Genomic DNA, 21,198 nt, shown 5'->3' on the forward strand with positions numbered 1-21,198 from the left:
AGTTAATTAAAATTATTTAATTATTAATAATTTATATTTAATAATGTTTTATTATTAAAAGTATTATCAATTTTTTTTCCCAGTAATTAATAATTTGTAATTACTCATAATTTCTTATTATTATTATTATTAAAATTTTAATGATTTTTTTATATTTATATTGATATTATTTATTATTTTGATTAATAATATACTAATTTTATAAATAAATTATAAATTATTATTATTTAGCATGTTAATTAACCAAATAATAGATAATTTAAATATAAATATAAAAAATAATTAATTAAACTATTAATAATTAATAATAAGAAAGTATTAGCAAATAATAATTATAATTATTAAATATAAATTCCTAATAATTAATAAAATTATCAATGTTAATATATATAAATTAATAGGAATAAATGTGGTTGATATAAGTCTACGTGTAGTCTAACAAGGTAAAGGAGTTGACTGGAAAGTTATGGAAATTCCGGTTATATTTAGGCCGATAGGCCTTCCTTTGAAAGGGACTTTCGTCGTCCCTTTGTTTCTCATGCTGACACGTGGCGTCGAAAACAGAGTGATCATAACCGCAGAGTTCTGCAATCTCACGTTGACACGTGGTATCGGGAAAAGAGCGGGCATAACCGCAGAGTTCTGCAAGCGAGCGGCGTCGTGCGTCGTGTATTCATGGACGAAGGCGGTTGTGCTGCTAAATTCGTTCCGTTTTCTTCGGAAGCTTATGCATTGTAGTAATGGCGCATTGTGTTTTCGGAGAAAGATTGCACATGGTAGCTTCCCAACTCAACTGAACTGCTCTCACTCGCTCTGTGTATGTTGTTTGGATTGGATTAATTTGACTGTGGGGAACGGGTCGCTGGCTGTGTGTAGACTCAGCGAACGCTACTCTATAATGGTGGCGCCCATGATGCCCAGCACCAGGTTCGAATCCTTTCCTCTTCGGCAGGGCTAGGGTTAGAGCGTGCTCTTCCTCCTCATCAAGCAGGGTCGGTGCAAAAATGCCAGGCAACTTACCTGGGTTTGGCTGCTGAAAGCCCATCGCGCCGCGGGCTGTGTCGCCTGGCTCGCGCAGGGGCTATGGAGCCTTCTCTCCGCCGTAAAAAGAAGGGTCACTTTGAACAAGAATCAAAATCGTGTGACAGAGGAGGACAAACCAGGGAAAAGTAAACTGTACAGAGTCATTAGAGGGTTTCTGTTATTTGCCATTTTGATGCTAGGGTTTGAGATTGCGGCTTATATGAAAGGCTGGCACTTTAGCCGCCCTCATTTCGACTTTTCTCCGTCGCTGGACTTGCAGGGCGTTTTGCATTCCATTTATTCTGAATGGGTATTTGTTAGGGCCACTTATCTTGCCCCTCCTCTTCAGACATTGGCCAACATCTGTATTGTGCTGTTTCTTATCCAGTCGGCAGATAGACTGGTGTTGGCAATGGGGTGCCTGTGGATCCACATCAAAAAGATTAAGCCGGTGCCCCAATTCGAATTCCCAAGTTCAGCAGCGGATTTGGAAAAAGGTGCATCAGCAGACTATCCGATGGTTCTGGTTCAGATTCCCATGTGTAACGAGATGGAGGTAAGCGTAAGCCTAAGCTTTTGTACTGCAATGTGGGTTCTTTTAGTCTCCTCAACCTACATTATGCAACAATGCGCGTGTTTTGTTCTGTATTTTAGAACAGAGGCTACATAACACTAGATTTGCAATTTCGATTTGTTTCATGTGTTCACAACTGTTATTTTTATTGCATTTTGTGCTTTTTTATTCATTTATAGGTGAAGCATAAAATGATACTAGACAGATATTGTATTGATCTGTTAGACAAACAAAAGCTACAGTGGGGAAACCTTTGCTACTGCTAATAGAGGGTTTCTAACAACAAGAAATCCGAGCTAATAACACGATTATATGATGCTTTGATAAAACTGTTAGTGGAGATTACATTACAACATTCAAACGGCAAACAGGTTTATGAAGAAGCCCAGAAACATGGAACTGTCCGTTTTTATTTATTTAATTTTCAGTATACCATGCTCCAGAAATAAGGAGCAGCAAATCAAAGCACGAACAGTAACATCTATTGTAAAGTGAAAAATTGTTGATTGCTTTATCGAGAGGGATGGTACAGAGTGTTTCACAGATTTACAGTCCTTGCTCTCTGCCACTGGCAGCAAGGTTTCAGTGCTCCGTCTGTGTCTGCAGTTCTGTGCGACTGCAGCTTTATCTGCTCTTCGTCCCCACTCTCTTCCCTCCAGGGAACAGACATTATCAAAATCAAAGACGGAAATTTTCGACCCATTTCCTTCAAACTGTCTTTTGATGACTCCTTTTGCCAATGTGGCTTCAGTGATTAGGTGGCTACAATTTTTTGACAGATCATCTATGGTGTGGATTTTTTTAGGTTGTTACTGAAAAAATACTAGCATATTAAAAAGGTCAAGTACTGTACGAGGCATGGCTCTCTTTCCATCCAAGCTGGAATAGGCAACATATTTAACGGGGTACCATATTCCAAATGTCTGATGTTCTTGTAAAGGTAAAATCCATTGCAGCTACCTGAATCAATGTCGGTTTTTATTTTCATTGTCTTCTCTTTTTAGACTCTGGCTAGAATGTGGGTTATGCCCAATTGAATCTGTGAGATTGTTCATCTCTCTCCATTGTTCTGTCATCCCATACACATTGACTGAATGGGGTATGGATTAGTGTACTTGCGGTACTACTTATTTGGGCCTTTTTCTCTCTTTTGGAGGTGTTAGCGAGCTGACCCGGAGGCTTGCAATGTTGGATATTTGTCCCTCTTCCATTCAAAAAATGACTTAGCTTGGCACTCTAAACTGAAAAATGATAAAATTAGTGTATGCTTAACTGAAAAATAATTGAATTAGTGTCCAGTCAGTGTCTGAGGTGTATTCTATGCCTCATACTGCTCACAAGTTATGTTGCAGTAAATATGATCCAGTGTTGTTTCAAAAATTTGCTTTATCTTGTTTTGATTATCAATGTTTCAATGTTTCTGACCATTTTTTTCCGCTTCTAATTCAGTGAAGTTACAAAACTCACATATTGTGTTTGAAGACTGTTACTGAGTTTATGATTGACCTCTTTTTTTTTTTTTTTTTTTTTTTTTTTTTTTTTTTTTTTTTTCAGATGTGTTGCTAAAACATAAGTTGATTCTATCTAGTGTCTACATATGGGAGATGGTGTAAACATGTAATTGTTGTGAGTACTAGGTTCTGATTGTTAGATATTGTATTTTTCCTGTTAAAACTGGTTCTGGTCTTCCTTAAATCTATCTACAGATGCGGGAGGACGGAAAATTGATTATGTATACCTTTTGTCACTCCCAAGTTCTGGTCTTTAGATCCCGTGATTCTTCTTCTGATGTCTAGTTGTTGTTGGTACTTGGTTTACTGTCTTTAGATCCTGTAATCTTTTCTTTTAAATGTGTGATTTTGATAGCACTTGGGGTTCTAGTGACAAAGCCACATAGATTTTTATTGACTTAGTCAATAACTTGTAGATTGGATCTTAAAAGACCTAGAAAATAATGGTCCGCCTAGGAGAATTTTCAAATAATATACTTCCATGGTCAATCTACAAGCATATTGTTTGTGAAGTCACTACCTTGTTTGGTTATTGGTATCGATTTTAGATTGGCCTCGGATGTTAGGAGTATCCCTCGCTTCTACATCCCTCCCAGGATCATGCAGCCAGAGTCCTTGTTGGATCCAGGGGACTGTGATAGCGAGCCAGTGCCACTGTTGCCCCCCTAGCTGTCGGCTATCAGACTCTGCCATTCTTGACATCGTCAACCTCCAGCCCTGGACTTATTCATTTAGCCTTCTACATGATCCGGTTATATATACGTTTATGAGGCTATCCAATTATTGTATTCTTCTTTAAATTGCATTTCATTTTATTATAGATTTAGATTTTGCAGTGTTTGCACTCGCACATTGTATTCGTACTGGTTGTATCCTTAAATCCCATTGACCTATTTATGGTGATTCATTGGACATTAATAAAATTATCTTATTTTATTGGGACAAACTTTTTTAGAGAGGACCCCAATTCTGTGGGTATTTATTAAAAAGACTGGTGTTTGTTTATTCTATCATGCATCAACTGATTATGTTAAATCTAACTTGATTCTGTTTTGTTGAAATTCTTTGCAATAGTAACGTTTGTAGGCTGGGTGCTTTGAAGTTTTGTTCAACCCCTATTGGTCTGTAATCTATTGTACTGCAACTGCAGACATATGGTATTGAGCAGAATTCCATATTGTTCAACAAGATTGCTAGAATTTGATTTCAACTTTCTTTCCTTTGTAACAGCAATTTACACAAGAGATAGTAACAGCAATTTACATATGATCATCAAAGCCCTACAGAACTTGAATGTCTCTTTCCAGATCTCTTTTGCTTACACTGTTTTTGCTATGAGGCAGTTGATATGTCTACTGACCATAAAATTATAGCAGTCGATATGTCTACTGACCATAAAATTCATAACAAGCAAGGCTATGTAAATCCCATATATGCATGTTTACTTTTTCCCCAGTAAAATCCCCAACAGAAACTCCAGGCAGTGGACATTTTAGTTTGTTTTTCCATGAAATATGTTCTGAAATGAAGCTCTGTTGATATCTTTTGTCCTGTTCAACCTGCAAACTAAATCTGTGGCCAAAAATTTATGTTACCTACTCCACAATATTTCATTATATACCGATTTGTAGGCCATAAATTTCCCATTCCACATTGAAAACTTTCCCCGTTCACACACAACTATACTGGATTTTGAGAGTATCTGAAGCGATCTGTAACTTGGAAAAAATCCAAAACCTATTGCGTTGATCAGAAACACAAGAGTTTGTTACGCCTGAGCCAGAAAGGTACACATTTCTCACCATGGCTAGCCAAGTCCACATTATCCTTCCATGCCCAGCTCTAATTACCGAGAAACTGAAAAGGACTAGATAAAAATGCAACCAATTGAACTCTCTCTATCACATTTAAAGCGACTTATCTCCTCGAATCTGACGATAAATCGCATTGGAAACCTTCCCTACCGGCCGATTTCAATTGTCTTGGGGTTTTTTAATTCTCTGAACAGATTTATGGCCTAAAAAGGAAATCCAAAATTGATTGAATTGATAAAGCCAAAAGATTTGTTACACCAAGTTACAGCAAAGGATTGCCAGAATGGTGTGTAATTATTTGTTGCATATTTTTGTCAAAACACTGTGAGCGCCTCACCAGAGTGACACTTATGAATACAAAGTACTGGCGCCTTGATTAACTATTTTCCAAGCATCTCTTTCTCCATCCATCCGACTCCTTGGTCCCTCATTAAGATGCTTGTCCAGAGTGGGCCTGTCTGTCATCAAGGACAAAGTTGGCCACCCTATCAGAAGTGCCAGTGTGCGGTATCATCAAGGTAAGAATGCTTTGTGGAAGGTGGGCCAGATGGTACGCAGAAGAGACGTTGAGATTCATTCTGTCCCTTCAGTGGTTGCAAAAAGTGGATGACAGTTAATTTACCAATCGTTTTAACCATGTAACAAAGGTGCTCAATGTGCATTAGTCATGGGGTGTTTTGTGACAGCCAGAGGGAGGTCTAAAGTCTCAACTCAACTATGCCTTTTCCACCACACACTCACTTGTTGATAAATATCATGACAATACTTGTAACTACTAACGCATTCAGTTTCTGCAGCAAACCCAAGGACAGAAAGTTTCAAAAGAGAACCATGCAGAACAATGTCTTTTTCTTGCACTACAAATTGTGGTGCCTGCGGGCCTCCTGCAGGTCAACCTAGCATGTTATAACTGTACGTGTGTTAATTGGTCTGTGAATTGAAGAATCTAATTTCTATATATATGTGTCCTACAAAGTCCAATCAAACAAATAATATATCACCAAATATGATTCATCCACATAAAAATCACCATCAGCACCAAATGTATGAAAGCTGTATACACATAATGTGAAAAATCTTCTCGTCATTCATTGTACTATTCAAAGACTTTTTATAACAAATGATACTTTGAGCCACAATGAAAGGGAGCTCGCCCATAATTCTTCTATGCTTTTTTGTTTTCTATACACATTTTTCTATACTGAAGAATTACAACTTGATCACGGCTATAGTTGTTTTCTATAACTGCAAGTAATAGCAGTAGTAGAAGCAGTAGTTCACTAGACTAGGTAATAATTATTCCCTAGGTTAAAATACCCAACACTTTTCCTGTAAACTATACTTTTTTTGGTATCTTCTGAATTTTCTATAGTTATATGTAGACAAATTTCCTGGCTGCCTGCTTAGTTTGAAAATCCCAATTCAGTGGGGATGCAGATCTCAGTCGAAAAAAACAAAATATAAATCAGGCCCCAGGGCAGAACCTTGATGCATCCCAGGGCACTGTGTACATTATCTGTATCTTCATATAGATACAAAGGATTGCATTTGCACCATTTTCAAATTGTTTTATATATTAGACCCAGTGCCATCTGAGAAATGGACCAAGCTGAGTATCATGATGTATATTTTGTATAACTACCACACATTTGGTGTGGGACTGGCTCTCTTTCCCAAGGGTAATAATCAAATTATAAATCTTTCCTTCCAGAAAGTTTAAAGACCTGGTTGCCCTTGTGTTGCACACAGATAGGGCACTCCTCAGACAATGTAATTACCTGCACCAGCAGAATTCACAGAAATGGCAGCCTGAATCAATTATATATGTTCTTTCAAAAATATATTGATTTAATAATGCAAATGAGTGCTTTGTTTATCTCACCTTTGGCACACATTTCAAACAAAAGAAGTGGCTACACGCTAATTGCTTCGGCTCCACAACGACATCTGCACATAGATTTATAGGTAGAAGTTTCGGATTTTGTTGTCTGTTGTTAGAATACAGAGAAATCATTGAAATAACAATGTAAAAAAAACGAATATTCTAAGTACACAGGCATATAGAACAAGTAAGTTCCTTATCGATAACAGATGTTGATGATGCTTGTGTTAAAGCTTTGGAAATAGTGGGCATGTTCCCCACTGTTTTCTCTGAAGTATGTAATACCGTTTTAATACGATTGGATCCATTAAGATTTGAAAATGGACTCTCTGGAAGGTTATGTCCATAGCTGTTGCAAGTAGTTGAATAGAAGCTACTTTGTTTTGTTTTGGTGATTATTATAAAAAGGTAATGATCAGTGAGTTTCTTTCCTTGCAGATTTGCTTGTCCAGTGTGCTCCAAATCTGTCTGTGATATGCCTAAATTGTGGGAGAAACTTGATATTTTCGACAAGATGAACATCTTGAAGTCAACTTGCAATGGGTTGTATAAAGAGTAGCTTATTATATGTGTTTTTGCTAATTTTTATTTCTCATATTTGAAATTTTCTTTCATCCAATGGCAATTGATTTTTTAAGTTTCTTGAGTGGATTCTGATATTTTTTTTTGTCATGTAGGTTGCTTTGACTCCAATGCCTGAAGCTTACAAGAACAAAATGGTAAGTTGTCTGATGTTAATGTGGTATAATTTGGAGGCATATTTTAGAGCCCATTAGTAGCGTGAGCGAAAATACCTCACCACTTTCTCTTCAGTCATTTGAGCAGGTTTGGATCTTATGCAATGACTGTGAGTAACTTCTGAAGTAAATTTTCACATTGTTGCACACAAGTGTCAAACTTGCAACTCTTATAACACCCGGCAGACCAGGGGAGGCCCTTCTGCAAGTTCATGTAGATCTCATCTTTGATATTCTCAAATGTTCAGATTCGTGTGTCCCTCTTTACCACTTGTAAGGTTGCCTTACCATTACCTATGTGGCATGAAAAACAGTTGTACTGCAAATTGCTATGCAGTGGCATTACTGTAAGAATTCATTGTAACCGCTGAGTTTTTCCACAAACGAATTAACTCTTCTAGAAAAATTCAATAATTCCAATTTAATAATATAGCATTACTGTAAGAATTCATTGTAACCGCTGAGTTTTTCCACAAACGAATTAACTATTCTAGAAAAATTCAATAATTCCAATTTAATAATCCTATCGGCCTCTCTTTGTACCTTTGGGGACAATTTCTAGTTAGAGAAAATCTGGCAAGGATTTTTGTAAATCCAACTTATAGTTGTTAAGCTTCAAAATTTTAGTTGTTCTAGACATTTTTGATGGCGCTGAATCCATTTCCACCATCAAAAACACGATTTAAACACTACCTCTACAAGATTTTTTGAAATTTTTTACCCGGATTCCAGCGACTTTTGGCCATCTGGGGAATTCCTCCGCCTCGTTAGACGACTCCATAAGTGTATGGTTGTTTATCATCTACATTTATTAATATGGTTGTGTTAGTAATATACACAAGAGGTTGATGAATTTCACTAGTAAGAAGGAGAGTCGTCTAAGGAGTTCACTTGGAAAATAATGGAAGAATGACCAAGTTTTTATAAAATTTGGCAATTTTTTTGGAAATATAGGTTGTAACTGTCAAATTTCAAGATTTTAAGTGCTCAAAGTTTTTGATGGTGCTAAATCCATTTCCAACATTAAAAAAATTGATTAAAACACTCTAGTAACAAGATTTAAAAAAAAAATAACCAAATTCCTATCAAATTACCTTACCAAATTGTGGCCCTGTGCAAGTTTCGAAAAAAATAATCCTATTTCTGACAAAGACGACTCATCCATATGCTATGTGTCTACCTTGGAAAAGATGGCAGGAATACTGTCCAATTCAACAGCGCCCAAGATTACGGCTTAACTAATGAATGCATTGCCACTGTCAGTACCGGAGTTGCTGCTGAAATTAGTGTGTATACGTACGGAAGGAGTAGAGCAGATAAAAGACGGAGTTGAAGGGAGGATCATTTTTAAGAAATCACTTTAATATATTAAATATGAAAAAAAAATCCCACACCATAGTGTGTATACGTACGGAAGGAGTAGAGCAGATAAAAGACGGAGTTGAAGGAAGGATCATTCTTAAGAAATCACTTTAATATATTAAATATAAAAAAAAAAATACCCACACCAGTCGAGTGAAGTGTAGTGTAGTTAAAAGGGCCACCTCCTATATCTATGGAAAAATGTAATTGAGACAGATGGATTTCATGCGTTAGGTGCACGGTTATGGAAAAATGTAATTGAGACAGATGGATTTCATGCGTTAGGCGCACGGTTATGGAAAAATGTAATTGAGACAGATGGATTTCATGCGTTAAGCGCACGGTTGTGGAAATGTAATTGAGACAGATGGATTTCATGCATTTAGCGCATGGTTGTGCTGTATCACACGTTTGTACACTATTGGAGATGGAGATGGCAATCATTTCATGAATTGCATTTGATTTATCTTCGGCTTTGAATGTTAATCATCTTTCAATATTTATTTTTGGGAAGTGTTAGATGAGTAAGTTTTAGTTATTTAATATAGAGTCCAAATTATAGATTTCTGATTTGTGAGGGATTAAATTTTTAAAAATGGTATTTTTATTTTAAGGTTTAAAATTATTATATATATATATATATATATTTTATTATTATTATTATGAATCTAATAATAATTAACTTAATATAATAAATATTAATGAAATAGATTTATGTTTATATCTATATGAATGATAAAATGTATTATATATTGAGATAAAAATTTTAATATTGTAAGTTTTTTCAAAAGTATAAAAGTTGACAAAATGATTATAATAGGAAGGAAAAACCATAATTTAGAATTATAATAAATCTATGTTGTTTTATTATATATATAAATTATTCAAATACTTTGAAAATAATATTTTTTAATTTATATCTATATATATATATATATATATATATTAAAGTTGATATTTAAATATTTTGTTTATGTTATATATTATATTTTATATATATATATATATATATATATCTACTAACCACTTTTTACAGGTGGGAAACATGTTTTAATTGTTCTCACGTTTCCGAAAGCTTTGGAGTTGTATGAGAATGTTACTTGTTCAGCGGGAGTTGCAATGGGAGCTAGGGAAAGTTTTGAGAGCTTTGAAGACTATTTTTTTTGGAATTCCGCCGTTCCTTAGGGTTGGGGAATACAAAGCCTGTAGAGAAATATGATGAACTTCCCACAAAACATGAGCCTATGTTGAAACCTTTGTAGAAAGAAAGGTCAAAGATGCCCTTAATACCAATATTCTTAATTAAGGAACTAGAGCAATCTCTTGATGAGTTAAGGAAGCATGTGACACCTCGACCTAAGGACAATATCTAGGATGTCATGATGATGAGTATTTCTTTTGTTGTTTATGTATTGTAGAAGATTGTGGGTGCATATTGTATGGAGGCAGTCAATGCTTAAACATTAGAGTTGCTTTACTTTTTTCTCTTAAGAATAACTAGAGAAACATGTGTAAAATTGTTCCTTTGTATTTTTAAGCCAGATTGTTTCAATATATTTATATATAAGAGAGATTATATATTTATTATTGATATATTTAAATTGCTTTTAATATTCGAATATTTTGATCAATATTAATTTTGATTTTATATATATATATATATTAAATATTATTGCTCTCGATAAGTTGTTCCCTCTAAATTTTGAGAAACCCTCTATTGCTTCCAGACACCACAAAACCTCCAGCCCTTCTAGACACCCGTACCCAAGTTCCCAGTGTTCCAACACTCATATATATATATATATATATATATATATATATATATATATATATATATATATATATATATATATGGTGGTGGTGGTGGTGGTGGTTAACGTCCACTGAGACCAAACTTTGGTATATCAGACCTAAAGAAATGAATTATTTAGTTTGATTTAATATTTTATTCCTATGCTCAAAAAGCTTGGAGAGAAGCCTCCCGAGCTCACTGTAATTTTGACAACGTAAAAGGCTAGGAAGGTCAGTATTGCAACAAAGATTTTGAAACTGAGATCTAATGTGATTGTACCCGGGGCACTCTAAGAGGAAGTGATTTTCATCCTTGTATTCTCACAGAGATGGCACTGCCCAACAACCCGTTTCACTATGCACCTCATGAGAGTTCGTTCTAATCTTGGCTATATTAATTTTCTTCTTTGAGCTAGTTAAAACAGAGATATACTTTTGATCTTCTAGGGTGGGGTTGATGACCTCCTTATAATATTTTAACTTTCTTTTAGCTACTAAATCTTTCTCACACCACATTTTTCCTTTGAACTTAGAAGTAACAATATTTTTAATGTTATATATATATATATATATATATATATATATATATGGGGTTGATGACCTCCTTATAATATTTTAATTTTCTTTTAGCTACTAAATCTTTCTCACACCACATTTTTCCTTTGAACTTAGAAGTAACAATATTTTTAATGTTATATATATACATATATCTATAAACCGATGAAATTACACATTAACGATATATATAATTGTAAAAATAACTATTTAAAATATTCAACATTTTTTATACATATAGAAAAAACAAATAGAAAATATTTTATTTATAATTAACATTAAAATATTTGTTTTCTAAATGCTATATTCAACTCAATTTTATTAACTTTAAAAAATATGAACTTTTATATTAAACTATAGAAAACACTTTCATCATTTTCTTCATAATTACGACTATTATATGGCAAACATTCTTTTCTTAAAAGTATATTCTAACTATTTTAAAATCTCAAGTTTAATTTTTTGTTACTTGGTGTTTGAGTACATAAATAAATTTTAAATCTTCAAAAACCTTTACAACATTAAAATTCCAATTTACAATTTTAACCAATCTTTACCAAATTTCAAATATATTTAATCCAAAAAAATACAAACCATACTTCAAAATATAAATAGAAACTTTACACGACAACTTTCATAGCTATTGTTTCGGTTGGTGGGTTTGTGTTCTTCCATAACAATTGTGTATAACCATTGCTTCTCTTGAGGATTTGTGTTCTTCCACAAAAATGGTGTAGTAATCGATATTTATGAAATTTAAGCAAAATGCCTCGGTCATTGAAATTTTGTACGTTTATGCCCTTTATGGATAACCTTTAATCTATCTGCTTCCTTGGTACTACCAAAATTTTGTATGTTTACGTGCTCTAGTAGATAGAACTAATGCTCTGCGCACTCGAATTTTTTATGCTTAGGTTTAAATGTTCATAAGATTCCATTAACATATTTATGTCGTCGTATTTTTACGAATTCAGTCTATTTCCAGCTTTACCTGACAGAAAGCTAAATTCGCAGATTGGGGCAGAGAGCGTGGTGTTCATGGGAGCGGGTGTTTAGTTTCTCCACAAGCCCGGAAGACCAATCGGCAGAAGCCCAATATTCCCGGAATCAAGAAGAAGCGATTGTTTCGAAGTTCGTAACTTTGTTTGATCTAGATCATCTCCCTTTTTACTCAGAGAATAGTGTTAAATTCACTGTGTTTAAAAAAAAAGCAGTTGTTTATAATGCAACTTTTTGAAAGTTTTTCTGGCGGGTTTTTCTGGTCGAAATCCGGCAGGAATTTATTGGAATCGCAAGTTTGATAGCTAGTTTCTGCACAATGAAAGCATCCCAGGGGTTTTTCAGGGTGCTGAATCCAAATATGCAGTTAAAAAACCATTTTAACTGCAACAAATCAAGATTTAACCTCATTTTCTTCCGCCGGATTCCGTCACCGGAATTTCCAAAAAATCGCATTCTAGACAACTCCTAAAAAAAATGTTCAAACTATTGAGTGGATTTTATTTTTCATAAAAGATATATCAACATTTTTAGTTTTGTGTGTTTTTTAATTGTGAGTGGAGCCCACACTCAAATATGGAATAATAAAATTCTAAAATAAATTTTATTTCTAAATAATTCAACATCATAATGAGTCACTGTAAATACCTACATTTGAAAATAGCTATATACAATATTCAATAAAATAATTACTTCTGTATATATTAAATATATTATGGACTTTTGATATATTTTAAATTCAATGGTATATTTTTTAAGTAATAGCTCTCTTGTCAAAAGCTATAACTAACATCTATGTATTTTAATAATATAAAAAATATTCTTTTATATTTTTTCTATAATTGAATTTAAGTTTTTAGACCTAGTGTGGTTTTTTATAAGAAGTAATAAATTAATACGTAGAGTCTGATAAAGCAGTATACATTTTTAAATTTTAATATTGAAATCATTATGTAAAGAGGATTTTTTATTCCACAAATAAGGAAGTTTCATGTAGCTAGTAGCTTAGTTGTTATTACATATTTATAAATAAAAAATTGATCTTAGATATTTATGAATTAAAATTTAAAATATATAGTTTGTTTTATGTTTTAAAGGTATTTAAATTATGAATTTTAGTTTAAAAGTTTGGATAAACTTTGTTTATTTCTTTTTTAGTTTTTCTTATTCAAGATAATAGCATAGAAAATTGTTTTTTTAAATTGAAATCTAATATAAATTGATTTTGTAAAATTATTTTAGATGTATTAAAATTATAAATATCAATTTTAATATTATAATTTAATTGCATTAAAGGTATTTAATAATGTTGATTTTTAAAATAATAAATTTATATAGTTCAAATTCGTGTCTTTAATATATTTTTGGATTTTTTTTGATAAATTTTTAAAAAAAATTATTAATAAAATATTTAAAACTATTTATTTAAGATTTCAAAAAATATAAGCCTCAATAATTAGTTCAATTAGTGGATTTCTAGTCATTAAAGCACTTTTCTAATGGGAGGTTAAGTATTAATTATCCTAGACCCTTTTGGGGTTATACTCTGCTAATGATAGCAACCACCAATATCTTGTGTCCATAAAACACATAAAAAAATTAATGAAACAACCTTAAACAACTTGAATATATATACCTTCTATTAATTCATCAAAATCTATCAAATTTGTTGGTTAGAAGAACAACGCATAAACTTTTTGACAAAATGTAAAACCCTTCTCATAACTAAAAATTAGAAAAATCAATACAACCAAAAGATCCCTTGGATGGATGTACAACCGACAAGCATCAATGAGTAGGTGGGTGGTTCAATCCTAAATCTAGAGGAACAAGGTGACCAAGCTTCCCGTGAACATGGAATTTAACATGTGTTATGTGCCCCTTCAAGTGCTCCATGCATCCAGCATGTCTCCTTTGTCCCTGAGGAATATATGCTAAGTGATATGGTCTATCCCAATGGTTACACTGCAAGTCATTCATTAAATTTATAATTTCATTGGAGTCATTGTGCCTGTTTTGATTTAACTGTTCTAGGAGCGTTGTAACTTGTTGTAATTGTACTTTCAAGGTTTCCAAATGTGTAGGTAAAGCAACATGCCTAGGTGATTGTGTGGGATTAGGGGATACCACCTCATCCATCTTATCTTCCTGGCCCGTTACCCCTATCACTACACCATCATCTACACCATGCATTGCACCTTGGCCTTGTGTTCCTACACCTCTTCTTGCTCTACCCCTCTTTCTAAAAGTATTATCCTTCCCTCTTATTCAAAAACATGATCTCCCAATGAGATTTGTGATTCCTCAAATTGAGTGGTCTGAAAGCCTCTAACACCCAACAGAAAAGTACCAGGATTGTGAGTTACACACCCCCTCACCCATTTGCCATCAAGACTTTTCCTCCACACTATATACGCAAGTCTTGACTACTCGACTTCCGCAACAGAAGAGGGATTTTACCATCAAGATGTTGAGACGCTAACCGTCCACCTAGACTAGTGTAAGCTCAACACCAGTAACCACCAATAAAAAGAGTTGCACCAAAAGTGTAAAAATAACCCCACACCAAGTTTCCCACCCCTCTCTCAAGCTATTTCTCACTAAGATTTTGCATATACTTTGGACTTTCTCCCACTCCCATGTTACTAACCTCGAATTGAGTATCAAACCAACTAAGACGCCAATATAGTAACAATAAGCTTAGCCGACTTGAAAGTCTAGGCCACTCTTAACATAGAAAGATAACAACCAGAGACCCTCCCACCTTCTAATCAACTTCTTACATCAATAATTCGAAAAATTGCTAGAAAAGCAGAGAAAATTGTTAATGCAACTTACCAAGATAATAAGGTTTAGGAAGCAGTTCCAAGACTCGAATCCCAATGGCCAACTAAGAAATATCCTCCTGTTCTTATCCCAATTCTCCTTGCACTAAGGTCCCTAGCCATCTACGTCTCCCGAGTCCCAAACTTAGTGCCAAGACTCTTCTATCAATATGAGCATGAAATATGTTGTTATTGTAGATACCTTTCAAATCCTTCGAGAACCACAATGAAAAAAATTTGCATTTGGTGATGAATTGCACAAACAATTCTTCTCCTCTGTCACTTTCACGAGCGTGCATACCCAGAACTGCTAACAACTTCTTGGTGATCCTCGTACATATAATTAGATGGCCAACCATCTGAAAACTTCCGGGATGGAAATGCATATGCTACACATGCCACTTGTACATTAATTTAGATTGCCTAAAAAACACCAATCACCTCACTATTTTGCCCATTATTTAATTCAACCACCCCCATCAATAAATATATATATATATATATATATATTTATAAATTTAAATAAATTTTCCATATAATTTTGTATAACCTTTAATCTTATTATACTGTTATACATTAATGCGAGTACATTTAAATATTTTTTATATTAAAATTTTATTTTTTTTTCCAAAAGGTAAAGAATTACAATTAGTAATGCTAATTCAAAAAGGTTTACATATTATTTTGGATAAGTTTATAAAATTGATCTAATGGTTATTAAAAATAACTATCCAAAAATTTAATCATGAAAATATATATATATATATATATATATATATATATAATTAATTAATTAATTAATTAATTTTGTATAACCTTCTTAATCTTATTACACTGTTATATATTTAAATGCCAGATGGAGTAAGTTTCAGTTATTTCATATATTTTATAAATTTTTGTTTAAGTTATTTTTATATATTTTTGGCAAGTGTTAGATGGAGTAAGTTTTAGTTATTTCATATATTTTATAAATTTTAGTTTAAGTTGGTTTTATATATTTTTTGGGAAGTGTTAGATGGAGTAAGTTTTAGTTATTTCATATATACTAAGTCCAAATTATAGATTTACGAGGAGGGATTAAATTTTAAAAAATGGAAATTTTGTTTTAAAGTTAAAAAAAGGGTTTATTTTTCATTATGAACATTTATAATAATTTAATTTAATATAATAAATATTAATATAATAGATTTATGTTTATATCTATATGAATTATAAAATGTATTATATATTGAGATTAATGTTTTAATTTTGTAAGTTTTTTTTGTCTAACTTCTAATTTCTCACTTTGATGGGGATAGCTTAAGATTTGAATTCAAGGCCTCCAATTCGGTGAGACATCATTTCCATAGTCATTGCCAATTGAATTGCCACAAGCGGACTATCTTGCTTTATTATATATATACACTATTGAAATATTTTGAATATATATATATATATATATATATATATATAAAGCTGATATTAAAATATTTTGTTTATGTTACATATTATATTATTTTTCCATGTTATATATATAAAATTAATATTATTTTTGAAATATTTTTTAAATATCACAGCTTGCCTCTATCTTAAAGTGAATGGAATTACAAATTAAACATATATACAAATGTAAAAATAATTATTTGAAATATTCAACGTTTTTTATACATATCATAAAAACATATTTAAAATATTTTATTTATAATAAACTTTAAAATATTTGTCTTTTAAATTTTTAAATGTTATATTCAACTCTATTTTATAGAGTTCAAAAATGTGAGCTTCCATGTTAAACTGTATAAAGCACTTTCATCATTTCCTTGATAATTATTATTATTATATGTCAAACCTTCTTTTCATAAAAGCTTCATTTAACTATTTTAAGATTTCAAGTTATAGTTATTTTGGCAATATAATTTTAGGTGAGATTTTGATTTTTTGTTACTTAATATATGTGTTTCACTACATAAATAAATTTTAAATCTTGAAAACCCTCTACAATATTAAATTTTGTAAATTAAGAAATTCTAGTTTACAATTTTAATAATTTTTTATTAAATTTCAAATAAATGTAATCTTAAAAAAAAATAGTGGTCTTTAGTGCAAGTTTTTGGACTTTCTGGTGTAGGAATCGGTGGAAAATTTTAGGGTGAAATCTTGATTTGTGTTATTTAAAATGGTTTTTTTAAAACTATATATGGATTTATCACTCTGGAAAACCCCTAGAGCACTTCGATAATTACCTATCAAATTTCTGATTTCAATAAATTATTGCCAAATTTTTAAAACATTAGACCAAAAAATCTTCCAAAAATTCTAAAAAAAAACAAAAAAAAAAAATACAAACCATATTTCAAAATATTAAAAAAAAAAACTTTACACTACAACCTTCATAACTACTGTTTCTGTGGGGGGTTTCTGTTCTTCCATAAAAATGGTGTAGTAGTTGATATTTATGAAATTTATGCAAAATGCCTCGCTTATTGAAATTTTGTACATTTATGCCCTTTATGGATAACCTTTAATCTATCTGCTTCCTTGGTAATCCCAAAATTTTGTATGTTTACGTCCTCTAGATAGAATTAATCCTCTGCGCACTGTAATTTTTTATAATTAGGTTTAAATGAACCAGGAGACTTTACGAATCAATGTTCATAAGATTCCATGAAGATATTTATATTGTCGTTTTTTTACGAATTCAGTCTATTTGCAGCTTTAGCTGACAGAACGCTAAATTCGCAGTATCGCGCAGAGAGCGCGGTGTTCGTGGGAGCGGCTGTTTAGTTTCTCCACAAGCCCGGAAGGCCAAATGGCAGAAGCCCAATATTCAAGGAATCAAGCAAAAGCGATTGTTCCGAACTTCGTAATTTTGTTTGATCCAGATGATTTCCCTTTTTACTTAGAGAATAGTGTTAAATTAACTGTGTTTAAAAAACAATGTTCAAACTAGGGAGTGGATATTTTAATTTTCACGAGGATACATCAACATTTTTAGTTTTGTGCGCTTTTTTCATTGTGAGTGGAGCGGACACTCAAATATGGAATATTAAATTTTTTAAATAATTTAATATCATATTTTTATATTATAATGATATTCGATTGGAGGATAACATAAAATTCAAATTCAAGATTTTTGGTTAAGGTTTTTGGCAGAGTGAGATTTCATTTCTAAACCATTATCAATTAAATTACTCCCAATAAACTTTTTTATCCTTGATAATTTTTACAATTGAATTTAAGTTTTAGACACAGTGTGGTTTATTTTATAAAAAGTAATAAATTAATAGCTAGAGTGATAAAGCATATATACATTTTTAAATTTTAATATTGAAATCACTATGTAAAGAGAATTTTTTATTCCATAAATAAGGAAGTTTTATGTAGAGTTTGTAGTTTAGTTGTTATTACATGTTATTATTACATATTTGTAAATAAAAAGTTGTTATTAGATATTTATAAATTAAAATTTGAAATATAGGGGTTTTTTAATGTTTTAAATGTGTTTAAATTGTGAATTTTTAATTTAAAAGTTTTAATAAATGTTGTTTATTTATTTATTTATTTTTCCTGATATTGAAGATGATAGTAGAGAAAATTGTATTTTTAAATAGAAATGTAATATAGATTATTCTTATAAAATTATTTTAGATGTAATAAAATCATAAATATCAATCTTTAACATTATAATTTAATTGCATTAAAGGTATTTAACGATGTTGACTTTATTTTTATATTTAAAATAATAAATTTATATAATTTAAAATCGTGTTTTTAATAATTTTTTGGATTCATTTTTGATAATAATTAAAAAATAAATTATTTAGATTGATTTCTAGTCATTAAAGCGCCTTGCTAATGGGAGATCAATGATTAATTATCCTTGATCCTTTTGGGGTTATGCTCTACTAATGATAGTGACCAAAAAAACCTTGTGTTCGTAAAACACATAAAAATAAAATAAACAAAATGCTTAAACAACTTGAATATATATATATACCTTCTATTAATTAATCAAAATATTACATGATACATGTCCAAAATTTGGTATTCTTCCAATCTCACTCCTATCAAATTTGTTGGTTTGAAGAAAAACACATAAACTTTTGACAAAATGTAAAAAAATTCTCATAGATAAAAACCAGAAAGACCAATACAAAAAAAAGATCCTTGGGATAAATGCACAACCCACAATTATCAATGAGTAGGCAGGTGGTTCAATCCTAAATTCAGAGAAACAAGGTGACCAAGCTCCCCGTGAACATGGAATTTAACATGTGCTACATGCCACTCCAAGTGCTCCATGCACCCACCATGTCTCCTTTGTCCCCGACGGAGTTATGCTAAGTGATCTAGCATATCCCATTGGTTACATTGCAAGTCATTCATGAAATTTATAATATCATTGTAGTCATTTTGCCTGTTTTGATTTAACTGTTCTAGGAGAGTTGTAACTTGTTGTAATTGTACTTCCAAGGTTTCCAAGAGTGTAGGTAAAACAACATGGCCAAGTGACTGTGAGGATTAGGGGCTACCACCTCATCCATCTTATCTTCCTGGTCCATTACTCCTACCGCTAGACCATCATATTCACCGTGCACTACACCTTGGCCTCACGTTCCTACACCTCTTGCTTCTCTAACGCTCTTTCTAAAAGTCTTCTCCTTCCCTCTTATTCGAAAACCCCAACTCGCAATGCACTTTGTGTTTCCTCAAATTGAGTGATCTAGAAGCTTCCAACACCCAATACAAAAGTACCAAGAATGTGGGCTACACACCCCCTCACCTGTGTGCCATCAAGAATTTTCCTCCACACTATATCCATAAGTCTCGAACGCTCGACTTCCCCAACAGAAGAGGGGTCTGATCATCAAGACATTGAGACGGTAACCGTCCACTTAGACTAGTGTAGGCTCGACACTGGTAAACACCGATAAAAAAGTTGCACCAAAAGTCTGAAAAGACCTCGACACCAACTTTCCCACCCCTCTCTCAAGCTGGTTCTCACAAATATTTGGCACATACTTCAGACTTCCTCCCACTCCCATATTACTAACCTCGAATTGAGTATCAAATCAACTAATCTGCCAATATAGTAACAATAAGCCTAGCCGACTTGAAAGTTTGGGCCACTCTTGACATAGAAAGATAACAACCAGAGGCCCTCCCACCTTCTAATCAACTTCTTACAACAATAATTCAAAAAATCACTACTGTTGTTAATGGAGCTTACTAGCATAACAATGTTTAGGAACGAGTTCCAAGACTCGAATCTAGTGGCCAACTAAGAAAAATCCTCTTGATCTTACTCCAATTCTCTTCGCACTAAAGTCCTTAGCCATCTACCTCTCCCAGGAACCAGTCTTAGTATGAAACTCTTCCACCAATATGAGCATAAAATCTGTTATTGCAAGTAGCATTCAAATCCTCCCAAAACCATAACGAAAAAAGTTTACATAAAGTGATGGCCTTCAGAAACGTTTCTTCTCCTCTACCACTTTCACGAGCTCTCATACCCAAAACTACTAACAACAACTTCTCAGTACCCCTTGTGCATATAATTAAATGACCAACCATCTCAAAACTTATGCAATAGAAATACATGTGCTCTACATACCACCTCACATTAATTTAGATCACATGGACGATACATATCCCCTCACCGTTTAACCCATTATTTGGTTCAACCACTCCATCACCTCACTGTTTCACCCATTATTCAGTTCAACAACCCCATGAAGATATATATATATATATATATATATATATAGATAATTTCCCATATCATTTTGTATAACCTTATTAATCTCATTATATGGTTATATAATAATTACAATTACCAATTCTAATTTAAACAAGATTTCCATGTTATTTTGGAGAAGTTTATATAATTCATATAATCTAATTATGTAAAACCTTCTTAATCTCATTATATGGTTATATAATAATTACAATTACCAATTCTATTTTAAACAAGATTTCCATGTTATTTTGGATAAGCTTATATGATTGATCTAATCTAATTATGTTATTCAATTATTATTGAATACCTATAAAAGAAGTTCAAATATTTTTCTTACTAAATAATAAAAATGTCAATGTCAAATACCAATTTAAATAAAGTTTTCCATATTATTTTGATAGATTAT

General features: G+C 32.2%; 1 protein-coding gene across 7 annotated transcripts; it reads left to right on the forward strand.

Annotated features, from left to right (window-relative positions):
• Positions 1 to 608: 608 nt before the first annotated feature.
• Positions 609 to 8,031, forward strand: LOC149234538 (putative xyloglucan glycosyltransferase 12). 7 transcript variants are annotated; one of them, XR_016246092.1, is made up of 4 exons: positions 613 to 1,579; positions 7,243 to 7,347; positions 7,482 to 7,523; positions 7,618 to 8,029. XR_016246092.1 is itself a non-coding variant. In XM_089371866.1 (3 exons), the coding sequence occupies exons 1-3, from the start codon at positions 1,217 to 1,219 to the stop codon at positions 7,657 to 7,659; spliced, it is 447 nt and encodes a 148-aa protein (XP_089227992.1). In that variant the 5' UTR covers positions 609 to 1,216; the 3' UTR covers positions 7,660 to 8,029. The 7 variants fall into 7 exon arrangements, 4 of the variants coding, with proteins under 4 accessions (XP_089227992.1, XP_089227991.1, XP_089227993.1 ...); XM_089371866.1 differs by lacking the exon at positions 7,243 to 7,347 and having other exon boundaries at positions 609 to 1,579; XR_016246090.1 differs by having other exon boundaries at positions 7,243 to 7,523; positions 7,618 to 8,030.
• Positions 8,032 to 21,198: the final 13,167 nt, after the last annotated feature.

Source organism: Pinus tabuliformis, chromosome 8 (assembly GCF_031772625.1).
Source record: "Pinus tabuliformis cultivar Carrire ecotype Pingquan chromosome 8, CPIR1, whole genome shotgun sequence".
NCBI lineage: Eukaryota > Viridiplantae > Streptophyta > Pinopsida > Pinales > Pinaceae > Pinus > Pinus tabuliformis.

What these genes read in the sequence shown, in the direction of transcription:
- LOC149234538 (XM_089371865.1), top strand. Translation starts at nt 1,217, where the DNA reads ATGCTAGGGTTTGAGATTGCGGCTTATATGAAAGGCTGGCACTTTAGC. An exon ending in CCATGTGTAACGAGATGGAG is followed by an intron (nt 1,580 to 7,481) that starts GTAAGCGTAAGC and finishes TTTGTCATGTAG; the next exon opens with GTTGCTTTGACTCCAATGCC.